This window comes from Rattus norvegicus, chromosome 17 (assembly GCF_021556685.1).
Source record: "Rattus norvegicus strain SHRSP/BbbUtx chromosome 17, alternate assembly SHRSP_T2T, whole genome shotgun sequence".
In the NCBI taxonomy this organism is placed as follows: Eukaryota; Metazoa; Chordata; class Mammalia; order Rodentia; family Muridae; genus Rattus; species Rattus norvegicus.
The window spans coordinates 48,941,375-48,956,838 of record NC_141550.1 but is presented as its reverse complement, the minus strand read 5'-3'; the positions used below and the strand labels follow the sequence as shown (position 1 = coordinate 48,956,838).

Here is a 15,464-nt window from a genome sequence, read left to right as displayed (position 1 = left end):
AAGATCAAACCTAAGGATAATAGGTATAGAAGAGAGTGAAGACTCCCAGCTCAAAGGACCAGTAAATATCTTCAACAAAATCATAAAAGAAAACTTCCCTAACCTAAAAAAAGAGATACCCATAGGCATACAAGAAGCCTACAGAACTCCAAATAGATTGGACCAGAAAAGAAATACCTCCCGTCACATAATTGTCAAAACACCAAACGCACAAAATGAAGAAAGAATATTAAAAGCAGTAAGGGAAAAAGGTCAAGTAACATATAAAGGCAGACCTATCAGAATCACACCAGACTTCTCGCCAGAAACTATGAAGGCCAGAAGATCCTGGACTGATGTCATACAGACCCTAAGAGAACACAAATGCCAGCCCAGGTTACTGTATCCAGCAAAACTCTCATTAACATTGATGGAGAAACCAAGATATTCCATGACAAAACCAAATTTACACAATATCTTTCTACAAATCCAGCACTACAAAGGATAATAAATGGTAAAGCCCAACATAAGGAGGCAAGCTATACCCTAGAAGAAGCAAGAAACTAATCGTCTTGGCAACACAAGCACACAAACATAACCTCACATCCAAATATGAATATAACGGGAAGCAATAATCACTATTCCTTAATATCTCTCAATATCAATGGCCTCAACTCCCCAATAAAAAGACATAGATTAACAAACTGGATACACAACGAGGACCCTGCATTCTGCTGCCTACAGGAAACACACCTCAGAGACAAAGACAGACACTACCTCAGAGTGAAAGGCTGGAAAACAACTTTCCAAGCACATGGTCAGAAGAAGCAACCTGGAGTAGCCATTCTAATGTCAAATAAAATCAATTTCCAACTAAAAGTCATCAAAAAAGATAAGGAAGGACACTTCATATTCATCAAAGGAAAAATCTACCAAGATGAACTCTCAATCCTAAATATCTATGCCCCAAATACAAGGGCACCTACATACGTAAAAGAAACCTTACTAAAGCTCAAAACACACATTGCACCTCACACAATAATAGTGGGAGATTTCAACACACCACTCTCATCAATGGACAGATCATGGAAACAGAAATTAAACAGTGACGTCGACAGACTAAGAGAAGTCATGAGCCAAATGGATTTAACGGATATTTATAGAACATTCTATCCTAAAGCAAAAGGATATACCTTCTTCTCAGCTCCTCATGGTACTTTCTCCAAAATTGACCATATTATTGGTCAAAAAACGGGCCTCAACAGGTACAGAAAGATAGAAATAATCCCATGCGTACTATCGGACCACCACGGCCTAAAACTGGTCTTCAATAACAATAAGGGAAGAATGCCACGTGGAAATTGAACAATGCTCTACTCAAGGATAACCTGGTCAAGGAAGAAATAAAGAAAGAAATTAAAAACTTTTTAGAATTTAATGAAAATGAAGATACAACATACTCAAACTTATGGGACACAATGAAAGCTGTGCTAAGAGGAAAACTCATAACTCTGAGTGCCTGCAGAAAGAAACAGGAAAGAGCATATGTCAGCAGCTTGACAGCACACCTAAAAGCTCTAGAACAAAAAGAAGCAAATACACCCAGGAGGAGTAGAAGGCAGGAAATAATCAAACTCAGAGCTGAAATCAACCAAGTAGAAACAAAAAGGACCATAGAAAGAATCAACAGAACCAAAAGTTGGTTCTTTGAGAAAGTCAACAAGATAGATAAACCCTTAGACAGACTAACGAGAGGACACAGAGAGTGTGTCCAAATTAACAAAATCAGAAATGAAAAGGGAGACATAACTACAGAATTAGAGGAAATTCAAAAAATTATCAGATCTTACTATAAAAACCTATATTCAACAAAACTTGAAAATCTGCAGGAAATGGACAATTTCCTAGACAGATACCAGGTATCGAAGTTAAATCAGGAACAGATAAACCAGTTAAACAACCCCATAACTCCTAAGGAAATAGAAGCAGTCATTAAAGGTCTCCCAACCAAAAAGAGCCCAGGTCCAGATGGGTTTAGTGCAGAATTCTATCAAACCTTCATAGAAGACCTCATACCAATATTATCCAAACTATTCCACAAAATTGAAACAGATGGAGCCCTACCGAATTCCTTCTACAAAGCCACAATTACTCTTATACCTAAACCACACAAAGACACAACAAAGAAAGAGAACTTCAGAACAATTTCCCTTATGAATATGGATGCAAAAATACTCAATAAAATTCTGGCAAACCAAATTCAAGAGCACATCAAAACAATCATCCACCATGATCAAGTAGGCTTCATCCCAGGCATGCAGGGATGGTTTAATATACGGAAAACCATCAACATGATCCATTATATAAACAAACTGAAAGAACAAAACCACATGATCATTTCATTAGATGCTGAGAAAGCATTTGACAAAATTCAACACCCCTTCATGATAAAAGTCCTGGAAAGAATAGGAATTCAAGGCCCATACCTGAACATATTAAAAGTCATATACAGCAAACCAGTTGCTAACATTAAACTAAATGGAGAGAAACTTGAAGCAATCCCACTAAAATCAGGGACTAGACAAGGCTGCCCACTCTCTCCCTACTTATTCAATATAGTTCTTGAAGTTCTAGCCAGAGCAATCAGACAACAAAAGGAGGTCAAGGGGATACAGATCGTAAAAGAAGAAGACAAAATATCACTATTTGCAGATGATATGATAGTATATTTAAGTGATCCCAAAAGTTCCACCAGAGAACTACTAAAGCTGATAGACAACTTCAGCAAAGTGGCTGGGTATAAAATTAACTCAAATAAATCAGTTGCCTTCCTCTATACAAAAGAGAAACAAGCCGAGAAAGAAATTAGGGAAACGACACCCTGCAAAATAGTCCCAAATAATATAAAATACCTCAGTGTGACTTTAACCAAGCAAGTAAAGGATCAGTATGATAAGCACTTCAAGCTTCTGAAGAAAGAAATTGAAGAAGACCTCAGAAGATGGAAAGATCTCCCATGCTCATGGATTGGCAGGATTAATATAGTAAAAATGGCCATTTTACCAAAAGCGATTTACAGATTCAGTGCAATCCCCATCAAAATACCAATCCAATTCTTCAGAGAGTTAGACAGAACAAATTTGCAAATTCATCTGGAATAACAAAAAACCCAGGATAGCTAAAACCATCCTCAACAACAAAAGGACTTATGGGAGAATCACTATCCCTGAACTCAAGCAGTATTACAGAGCAACAGTAATAAAAACTGCATGGTATTGGTACAGAGACAGGCAGATAGACCAGTGGACTAGAATTGAAGACCCAGAAATGAACCCACACATCTATGGTCACTTGATTTTTGACAAAGGAGCCAAAACCATCCAATGGAAAAAAGATAGCATTTTCAGCAAATGGTGCTGGTTCAACTGGAGGGCAACATGTAGAAGAATGCAGATCGATCCATGCTTATCACCCTGTACAAAGCTTAAGTCCAAGTGGATCAAGGACCTCCACATCAAACCAGACACACTCAAACTAATAGAAGAAAAACTAGGGAAGCATCTGGAACACATGGGCACTGGAAAAAATTTCCTGAATAAAACACCAATGGCTTATGCTCTAAGATCAAGAATCGACAAATGGGATCTCATAAAACTGCAAAGCTTCTGTAAGGCAAAGGACACTGTGGTTAGGACAAAACGGCAACCAACAGATTGGGAAAAGATCTTTACCAATCCTACAACAGATAGAGGCCTTATATCCAAAATATACAAAGAACTCAAGAAGTTAGACCGCGAGAGACACCGCCGGACCCTTAAGGAAACAGACCGGATAAACAGTTCTCTGCACCCAAAACCCGTGGGAGGGAGAGCTAAACCTTCAGAGAGGCAGACAAGCCTGGGAAACCAGAAGAGACTGCTCCCTGCACACACATCTCGGACGCCAGAGGAAAAAGCCAAAGACCATCTGGAACCCTGGTGCACTGAAGCTCCCGGAAGGGGCAGCACAGGTCTTCCTGGTTGCTGCCGCTGCAGAGAGCCCCTGGGCAGCACCCCACGAGTGAACCTGAGCCTCGGGACCACAGGTAAGACCAAATTTTCTGCTGCAAGAAAGCTGCCTGGTGAGCTTGGGACACACGGAAGCAGAATTTCTCTAGGACCGGGCACGTTCTGTGTTTACCGGAAGACCCACACCCGCGGATCCCGGCCCGCAGCAGCTCTCTGCTCCCAGACCCGGTGAGAGAGAGACCCAACCGCCTGGTCAGGTGGGCACTCCTGAGGCTGCAGAGCAGAAGAGACCACCAACACTGCTCACCCCTGCCCACATCCCTGGCCCAAGAGGAAACTGTATAAGGCCTCTGGGCTCCCGTGGGGGAGGGCCCAGGAGCGGCAGGACCCCTGCCAGAGATACCGCCGGAACCTGAAAGAAACAGACCGGATAAACAGTTCTCTGCACCCAAATCACGTGGGAGGGAGAGCTAAACCTTCAGAGAGGCAGACAAGCCTGGGAAACCAGAAGAGACTGCTCCCTGCACACACATCTCGGACGCCAGAGGAAAAAGCCAAAGACCATCTGGAACCCTGGTGAACTGAAGCTCCCGGAAGGGGCGGCACAGGTCTTCCTGGTTGCTGCCGGTGCAGAGAGCCCCTGGGCAGCACCCCACGAGCAAACCTGAGCCTCGGGACCACAGGTAAGACCAAATTTTCTGCTGCAAGAAAGCTGCCTGGTGAACTCAAGACACAGGCCCACAGGAACACCTGAAGACCTGTAGAGAGGAAAAACTACACACCCGAAAGCAGAACACTCTGTCCCCATAACTGACTGAAAGAGAGGAAAACAGGTCTACAGCACTCCTGACACACAGGCTTATAGGACAGTCTAGCCACTGTCAGAAATAGCAGAACAAAGTAACACTAGAGATAATCTGATGGCGAGAGGCAAGCACAGGAACCCAAGCAACAGAAACCAAGACTACATGCCATCATCGGAGCCCAATTCTCCCACCAAAACAAATATGGAATATCCAAACACACCAGAAAAGCAAGATCTAGTTTCAAAATCATATTTGATCATGATGCTGGAGGACTTCAAGAAAGACATGAACACACTTAGGGAAGCACAGGAAAACATTAATAAACAAGTAAAAGCCTACAGAGAGGAATCGCAAAAATCCCTGAAAGAATTCCAGGAAAACACAATCAAACAGTTGAAGGAATTAAAAATGGAAATAGAAGCAATCAAGAAAGAACACATGGAAACAACCCTGGATATAGAAAACCAAAAGAAGAGACAAGGAGCTGTAGATGCAAGCTTCACCAACAGAATACAAGAGATGGAAGAGAGAATCTCAGGAGCAGAAGATTCCATAGAAATCATTGACTCAACTGTCAAAGATAATGTAAAGCGGAAAAAGCTACTGGTCCAAAACATACAGGAAATCCAGGATTCAATGAGAAGATCAAACCTAAGGATAATAGGTATAGAAGAGAGTGAAGACTCCCAGCTCAAAGGACCAGTAAATATCTTCAACAAAATCATAGAAGAAAACTTCCCTAACCTAAAAAAAGAGATACCCATAGACATACAAGAAGCCTACAGAACTCCAAATAGATTGGACCAGAAAAGAAACACCTCCCGTCACATAATTGTCAAAACACCAAACGCACAAAATAAAGAAAGAATATTAAAAGCAGTAAGGGAAAAAGGTCAAGTAACATATAAAGGGAGACCTATCAGAATCACACCAGACTTCTCGCCAGAAACTATGAAGGCCAGAAGATCCTGGACTGATGTTATACAGACCCTAAGAGAACACAAATGCCAGCCCAGGTTACTGTATCCAGCAAAACTCTCAATTAACATTGATGGAGAAACCAAGATATTCCATGACAAAACCAAATTTACACAATATCTTTCTATAAATCCAGCACTACAAAGGATAATAAATGGTAAAGCCCAACATAAGGAGGCAAGCTATACCCTAGAAGAAGCAAGAAACTAATCGTCTTGGCAACAAAACAAAGAGAATGAAAGCACACAAACATAACCTCACATCCAAATATGAATATAACGGGAAGCAATAATCACTATTCCTTAATATCTCTCAATATCAATGGCCTCAACTCCCCAATAAAAAGACATAGATTAACAAACTGGATACGCAACGAGGACCCTGCTTTCTGCTGCCTACAGGAAACACACCTCAGAGACAAAGACAGACACTACCTCAGAGTGAAAGGCTGGAAAACAACTTTCCAAGCAAATGGTCAGAAGAAGCAAGCTGGAGTAGCCATTCTAATATCAAATAAAATCAATTTCCAACTAAAAGTCATCAAAAAAGATAAGGAAGGACACTTCATATTCATCAAAGGAAAAATCAACCAAGATGAACTCTCAATCCTAAATATCTATGCCCCAAATACAAGGGCACCTACATACGTAAAAGAAACCTTACTAAAGCTCAAAACACACATTGCACCTCACACAATAATAGTGGGAGATTTCAACACCCCACTCTCATCAATGGACAGATCATGGAAACAGAAATTAAACAGTGATGTAGACAGACTAAGAGAAATCATGAGCCAAATGGACTTAACGGATATTTATAGAACATTCTATCCTAAAGCAAAAGGATATACCTTCTTCTCAGCTCCTCATGGTACTTTCTCCAAAATTGACCATATAATTGGTCAAAAAACGGGCCTCAACAGGTACAGAAAGATAGAAATAATCCCATGCGTGCTATCGGACCACCACGGCCTAAAACTGGTCTTCAATAACAATAAGGGAAGAATGCCCACATATACGTGGAAATTGAACAATGCTCTACTCAATGATAACCTGGTCAAGGAAGAAATAAAGAAAGAAATTAAAAACTTTTTAGAATTTAATGAAAATGAAGATACAACATACTCAAACTTATGGGACACAATGAAAGCTGTGCTAAGAGGAAAACTCATAGCGCTGAGTGCCTGCAGAAAGAAACAGGAAAGAGCATATGTCAGCAGCTTGACAGCACACCTAAAAGCTCTAGAACAAAAAGAAGCAAATACACCCAGGAGGAGTAGAAGGCAGGAAATAATCAAACTCAGAGCTGAAATCAACCAAGTAGAAACAAAAAGGGCCATAGAAAGAATCAACAGAACCAAAAGTTGGTTCTTTGAGAAAATCAACAAGATAGATAAACCCTTAGACAGACTAACGAGAGGACACAGAGAGTGTGTCCAAATTAACAAAATCAGAAATGAAAAGGGAGACATAACTACAGATTCAGAGGAAATTCAAAAAATCATCAGATCTTACTATAAAAACCTATATTCAACAAAATTTGAAAATCTTCAGGAAATGGACAATTTCCTAGACAGATACCAGGTATCGAAGTTAAATCAGGAACAGATAAACCAGTTAAACAACCCCATAACTCCTAAGGAAATAGAAGCAGTCATTAAAGGTCTCCCAACCAAAAAGAGCCCAGGTCCAGACGGGTTTAGTGCAGAATTCTATCAAACCTTCATAGAAGACCTCATACCAATATTATCCAAACTATTCCACAAAATTGAAACAGATGGAGCACTACCGAATTCCTTCTACGAAGCCACAATTACTCTTATACCTAAACCACACAAAGACACAACAAAGAAAGAGAACTTCAGACCAATTTCCCTTATGAATATCGACGCAAAAATACTCAATAAAATTCTGGCAAACCGAATTCAAGAGCACATCAAAACAATCATCCACCATGATCAAGTAGGCTTCATCCCAGGCATGCAGGGATGGTTTAATATACGGAAAACCATCAACGTGATCCATTATGTAAACAAACTGAAAGAGCAGAACCACATGATCATTTCATTAGATGCTGAGAAAGCATTTGACAAAATTCAACACCCCTTCATGATAAAAGTCCTGGAAAGAATAGGAATTCAAGGCCCATACCTAAACATAGTAAAAGCCATATACAGCAAACCAGTTGCTAACATTAAACTAAATGGAGAGAAACTTGAAGCAATCCCACTAAAATCAGGGACTAGACAAGGGTGCCCACTCTCTCCCTACTCATTCAATATAGTTCTTGAAGTTCTAGCCAGAGCAATCAGACAACAAAAGGAGATCAAGGGGATACAGATTGGAAAAGAAGAGGTCAAAATATCACTATTTGCAGATGACATGATAGTATATTTAAGTGATCCTAAAAGTTCCACCAGAGAACTACTAAAGCTGATAAACAACTTCAGCAAAGTGGCTGGGTATAAAATTAACTCAAATAAATCAGTTGCCTTCCTCTATACAAAAGAGAAACAAGCCGAGAAAGAAATTAGGGAAACGACACCCTTCATAATAGACCCAAATAATATAAAGTACCTCGGTGTGACTTTAACCAAGCAAGTAAAAGATCTGTACAATAAGAACTTCAAGACACTGAGGAAAGAAATTGAAGAAGACCTCAGAAGATGGAAAGATCTCCCATGCTCATGGATTGGCAGGATTAATATAGTAAAAATGGCCATTTTACCAAAAGCAATCTACAGATTCAATGCAATCCCCATCAAAATACCAATCCAATTCTTCAAAGAGTTAGACAGAACAATTTGCAAATTCATCTGGAATAACAAAAAACCCAGGATAGCTAAAGCTATCCTCACCAATAAAAGGACTTCAGGGGGAATCACTATCCCTGAACTCAAGCAGTATTACAGAGCAATAGTGATAAAAACTGCATGGTATTGGTACAGAGACAGACAGATAGAACAATGGAATAGAATTGAAGACCCAGAAATGAACCCACACACCTATGGTCACTTGATTTTTGACAAAGGAGCCAAAACCATCCAATGGAAAAAAGATAGCATTTTCAGCAAATGGTGCTGGTTCAACTGGAGGGCAACATGTAGAAGAATGCAGATCGATCCATGCCTATCACCCTGTACAAAGCTTAAGTCCAAGTGGATCAAGGACCTCCACATCAAACCAGACACACTCAAACTAATAGAAGAAAAACTAGGGAAGCATCTGGAACACATGGGCACTGGAAAAAATTTCCTGAACAAAACACCAATGGCTTATGCTCTAAGATCAAGAATCGACAAATGGGATCTCATAAAACTTCAAAGCTTCTGTAAGGCAAAGGACACTGTGGTTAGGACAAAACGGCAACCAACAGATTGGGAAAAGATCTTTACCAATCCTACAACAGATAGAGGCCTTATATCCAAAATATACAAAGAACTCAAGAAGTTAGACCGCAGGGAAACAAATAACCCTATTAAAAAATGGGGTTCAGAGCTAAACAAAGAATTCACAGCTGAGGAATGCCGAATGGCTGAGAAACACCTAAAGAAATGTTCAACATCTTTAGTCATAAGGGAAATGCAAATCAAAACAACCCTGAGATTTCACCTCACACCAGTGCGATTGGCTAAGATCAAAAACTCAGGTGACAGCAGATGCTGGCGAGGATGTGGAGAAAGAGGAACACTCCTCCATTGTTGGTGGGATTGCAGACTGGTAAAACCTTTCTGGAAATCAGTCTGGAGGTTCCTCAGAAAATTGGACATTGAACTGCCTGAGGATCCAGCTATACCTCTCTTGGGCATATACCCAAAAGATGCCTCAACATATAAAAGAGACACGTGCTCCACCATTTCATTGCAGCCTTATTTATAATAGCCAGAAACTGGAAAGAACCCAGATGCCCTTCAACAGAGGAATGGATACAGAAAATGTGGTACATCTACACAATGGAATATTACTCAGCTATCAAAAACAACGAGTTTATGAAATTCGTAGGCAAATGGTTGGAACTGGAAAATATCATGCTGAGTGAGCTAACCCAATCACAGAAAGACATACATGGTATGCACTCATTGATAAGTGGCTATTAGCCCAAATGCTTGAATTACCCTAGATGCCTAGAACAAATGAAACTCAAGACGGATGATCAAAATGTGAATGCTTCACTCCTTCTTTAAATGAGGAAAAAGAATACCCTTGGCAGGGAAGGGAGAGGCAAAGATTAAAACAGAGACTGAAGGAACACCCATTCAGAGCCTGCCCCACATGTGGCCCATACATATACAGCCACCCAATTAGACAAGATGGATGAAGCAAAGAAGTGCAGACCGACAGAAGCCGGATGTAGATCGCTCCTGAGAGACACAGCCAGAATACAGCAAATATAGAGGCGAATGCAAGCAGCAAACCACTGAACTGAGAATAGGTCCCCTATTGAAGGAATCAGAGAAAGAACTGGAAGAGCTTGAAGGGGCTCGAGACCCCAAAAGTACAACAATGCCAAGCAACCAGAGCTTCCAGGGACTAAGCCACTACCTAAAGACTATACATGGACTGACCCTGGACTCTGACCCCATAGGTAGCAATGAATATCCTAGTAAGAGCACCAGTGGAAGGGGAAGCCCTGGGTCCTGCTAAGACTGAACCCCCAGTGAACTAGACTATGGGGGGAGGGCGGCAATGGGGGGAGGGTTGGGAAGGGAACACCCATAAGGAAGGGGAGGGGGGAGGGGGATGTTTGCCCGGAAACCGGGAAAGGGAATAACACTCGAAATGTATATAAGAAATACTCAAGTTAATAAAAAGAAAAAAAAAAAGAAAAAAAAAGAAATAAATAAAACGAGAGATATAATTCAAAAAAAAAAAAAAAGAAGTTAGACCGCAGGGAAACAAATAACCCTATTAAAAAATGGGGTTCAGAGCTAACAAAGAATTCACAGCTGAGGAATGCCGAATGGCTGAGAAACACCTAAAGAAATGTTCAACATCTTTAGTCATAAGGGAAATGCAAATCAAAACAACCCTGAGATTTCACCTCACACCAGTGAGAATGGCTAAGATCAAAAACTCAGGTGACAGCAGATGCTGGCGAGGATGTGGAGAAAGAGGAACACTCCTCCATTGTTGGTGGGATTGCAGACTGGTAAAACCATTCTGGAAATCAGTCTGGAGGTTCCTCAGAAAATTGGACATTGAACTGCCTGAGGATCCAGCTATACCTCTCTTGGGCATATACCCAAAAGATGCCTCAACATATAAAAGAGACACGTGCTCCACTATGTTCATCGCAGCCTTATTTATAATAGCCAGAAGCTGGAAAGAACCCAGATGCTCTTCAACAGAGGAATGGATACAGAAAATGTGGTACATCTACACAATGGAATATTACTCAGCTATCAAAAACAACGAGTTTATGAAATTCGTAGGCAAATGGTTGGAACTGGAAAATATCATCCTGAGTGAGCTAACCCAATCACAGAAAGACATACATGGTATGCACTCATTGATAAGTGGCTATTAGCCCAAATGCTTGAATTACCCTAGATCCCTAGAACAAACGAAACTCAAGACGGATGATCAAAATGTGAATGCTTCACTCCTTCTTTAAATGAGGAAAAAGAATACCCTTGGCTGGGAAGGGAGAGGCAAAGATTAAAACAGAGACTGAAGGAACACCCATTCAGAGCCTGCCCCACAGGTGGCCCATACATATACAGCCACCCAATTGGACAAGATGGATGAAGCAAAGAAGTGCAGACCGACAGGAGCCGGATGTAGATCGCTCCTGAGAGACACAGCCAGAATACAGCAAATACAGAGGCGAATGCCAGCAGCAAACCACTGAACTGAGAATAGGACCCCCGTTGAAGGAATCAGAGAAAGAACTGGAAGAGCTTGAAGGGGCTCGAGACCCCAAAAGTACAACAATGTCAAGCAACCAGAACTTGCAGGGACTAAGCCACTACCTAAATACTATTCATGAACTGACCCTGGACTCTGACCCCATAGGTAGCAATGAATATCCTAGTAAGAGCACCAGTGGAAGGGGAAGCCCTGGGTCCTGCTAAGACTGAACCCCCAGTGAACTAGACTATGGGGGGAGGGCGGCAATGGGGGGAGGTTTGGGAGGGGGACACCCATAAGGAAGGGGAGCGGGGAGGGCGATGTTTGCCCGGAAACCGGGAAAGGGAATAACACTTGAAATGTATATAAGAAATACTCAAGTTAATAAAAAAATAAAAATAAAAAAATAAAAAAAAGAAATACTCAAGTTAATAAAAAAAAAAAAAACTTGCTATTTAGACCAGACTAGTCATACTTAAGTAATTACATGCTTCCTTCTGTTTCCTGAGTGCTGTTATTGTCACACACCAAGCTTATAGATTTTTGGACAGGATTTCTCAGGATTTTGATACGAGACACATTTGCTTAAACATGAGAAGACTGCATACTTGTAAAACTTGCATTTGAGGAATGTCTTTTAATATGATTACTGAGAAATATTATCCAGACTTGGATTTTAATATTTTGATACAATTCAGCTATAATTATGCTCCTTTTTTGATTATAATAGGTACACATTAGAGTTATGTACATACATAGAGGACAAAGTATATTTAGTAGAAAGAGTACAGTGCTGCACTTAATGTTTAAAGTGTAATAAGTTATCATCTATCTCATAAGAATTATAAAATTAGTAAGCTGAAATAACTATTTAATGAATACTGACTTTAAAATTGTAACCACAATCTTTGCTGTAAATGCTATACCTTAAAGTAGTAAATATGATTAATATTTTAGATACCTGTAGAGATATAATAAACTATTATAGACAGCTTTTTCTTAACCCACAAACTATCATAATAGGCTACATATGTTTCAAACCCACAGAGAGAGTTTACGTTCTTCCTGCCTGCAGTTCATCCTTTTTTTTTCTTTCTCTTCTGAGTATAGGATTCAGTATCCCCTAATGAATGGTTAGCTCTCTGATTCTTAAAAAAAATACACTATGGACCCTGTTTGCCTACAAAAGAATGAATTTCTCTATTCTAATGAGAACAAATGTGCAGTGCCCTTTCTTGAAGGCAACAGGGGACATTTACTGTACCAATGTGTCTGTATATTGTACGTGCACAGACAACAAATAATGTGTACACTAAAGCATAAGTTGATTAGTGAGGTAATTTATCATGATAAATAATTGGTTGGAATCAGTGTATATTGTGTCTCAGGTTTGTTTTCTACTAGTTAGCAGATTTGGGTGAAGTTGTTGTTGTTTTTAAGGAAAATATGTTTATGAGGACCTTCTACACATTCTTGGTTGTTAGAGAACCCATGAAATATTTCCTTAGACAGAAGTTGAAAGATGAGGGTATTGTCATGCTGGAGGGCACAAAAGTATCAGGCATTTACTAATGTATTTTGTTGGTATTATTAATAAAGTGAACATATATCATCCTATATCATCATTAATCTTTCTACTCCATTTCTCTGTGAAACTTCATGATCTAGTGGACAATGTACATTCTCTTTTTCTCCACCTTTTTACCCATGTTTTCTGCTTTCCATTTTGTTTATCTATGGACTACATCTCATTTCCCAATAAAACTCAATACTAAGAATGACATAAAACTTTCAAGGGTTTTAAACATCAACTCTCTCCTTTGGAAACCTAGAAAGACTGGCTTTAGCCAAATATCTCAAAAGGACAGAATCCATTAAGAGTTGTAAAAAGTAAAGTCAAATAGTTTTAAGTATTTTTTTTCTTAAAAGACTAATGGATATGTGTCTGCAAATTTACAAAATATGAAATAATAATGCACTTGATCTTGCTGGCAATCCATGAAATAGTTGATTTTTTTCAAAACAGGGTTTCACTGTGTAACCCTGGCTGTCCTGGCACTTTCTATGTAGACCAGGTTTGCCTTCACACAAGCCACCATCACCTGCTCATCAGCTGTCCAAGTTCTAGGATGAAAGGCATGCACCACTATGCCTGACTATAAAATGGTTAACTTTTGAATATGAAATTAAAGTTTTGGTAAACAAGCTAATTTATTTTTACTTATTTTCTAAAATGACATAAAAAATTTAATTAACACATTGCTATTGTGTTTGCTACTACTATAACTTGCCAAAATAGATCAGTAACCATTTATTTATTGCCAATTCCTTAGGTTTTTATAACCAATCTCTAGGTAGTTACAAAGCAACTTACTTATATGGTCTTCTTCATACTCGTGCAGACTGCAGACACTTTACACTAAGAGTTCACATTAAGTGAAAAAACCATAGCAGTACGATGGAAAGAAATGTGCAGACAGAACAGAACTAATGACTGCTAAAGAGATAACATTAGAACTGAAGCTCTTCTAAACCACAAATGCAGAGGATGAGTTTAAAAAGTTATGTTTGCTCCGATTCCTTGTGAAACAATGAGACAAGAAATCTCCTCATTGCTCCCTTCACATCCTTGTTCCTCAAAGTATAAATAAAAGGGTTAAGCATAGGAGTCACCAAACTGTAAAACAGAGACAGAAGTTTGTTCTTGTCCTGAGAACTAGAAGATGAAGGTTGTACATACATGCTAATTACTGGTCCATAGAAAAGAGTCACAACAACAACATGAGAGCCACATGTATTAAAGGCTTTCTTCTTGCCCTCTGAGGAACGAATCCTAAGTACCGTCGCTACAATGAACCCATAGGAAACAAGAATAAGTGACAAGGGAACCAGAGAGTAGAAAGTCCCTACAATGGAGAGCATAGCTATATTGAATGCAGTGTTAGCACAGGACATCTTGATCATCACTGGGACCTCGCAGAGAAAGTTGTCTACCTTGTTGTTTCCACAAAATGGCAGCTTGACAGTGAGGGTTGATTGAAGCAAAGAATTAGCCAAACCACTCAGCCATGTCATGAACATGAGGAGGATACAGAATTGCTGGTGCATGATTGCTGGGTACCTCAGGGGCTTGCATATGGCAATGTAACGATCCAAAGACATCACAGCCAGGAGGATGCACTCAGTAGCCCCAAGGAAATGAAAAATATAAAACTGTGTTACACAACCTCTGTAGCTGATGGATTTATCTGGGCCCCAAAGATTCCGAAGTAGCTGAGGGATGGTGGTTGTGGTGAAACACAGGTCCAAGAAGGAGAGGTTGGAAAGGAAGAAGTACATTGGGCTGTCCAGTTGAGGGTCTATCTTGGATACAACAATAATTGATATATTTCCCACCACTGTGCAGACATAAGCAACAAGCACCATTATGAAGAGGGGCATTTCCAGCCATGGATAGTTGGAGAAACCCAAAAGAATGAAGATCTTTGGAGCACTTTCATTACCTAGGTTCATTACTGTGGTTGGTTGGCAAAGTCAAGTGAAGGTGAAGATTTGTATTTTAGTATGGAGTTTCTATGACAGTTAAGACATTGTGTTAAATAAAATAACATAAGCTATTCAGAAACTTTTCTTATAATCCACTCCACTAAAGTGATTTGATACTTACAAACATGAAAATTAATAGTCTAAAGAAAGAAATATTCCCTTTTAACATCTCCAAGAGAAAGATTATTGAATCTATACATATAACCAAGTATTATAACACAGCATATATTAATAGAGTGATAACAAGAAATGGGAAATTTAGATTGATCTTATGTGAGCTAGAAGAATAATGAGGATAA

The 15,464-nt window shown here is 39.7% G+C and overlaps 1 protein-coding gene across 1 annotated transcript; it reads right to left on the bottom strand.

Moving 5' to 3' along the window:
- Positions 1–14,181: 14,181 nt before the first annotated feature.
- On the bottom strand, positions 14,182–15,132 carry Or2p2 (olfactory receptor family 2 subfamily P member 2). The gene has a single exon (NM_001001007.1). It carries the CDS (start codon positions 15,130–15,132, stop codon positions 14,182–14,184), a length of 951 nt encoding a protein of 316 aa, NP_001001007.1.
- Between the last annotated feature and the right edge of the window lie 332 nt (positions 15,133–15,464).

Bases quoted from the DNA above. Each gene is read 5' to 3' on its own strand.
- Or2p2 (NM_001001007.1), bottom strand. From the start codon at position 15,132: ATGAACCTAGGTAATGAAAGTGCTCCAAAGATCTTCATTCTTTTGGGT.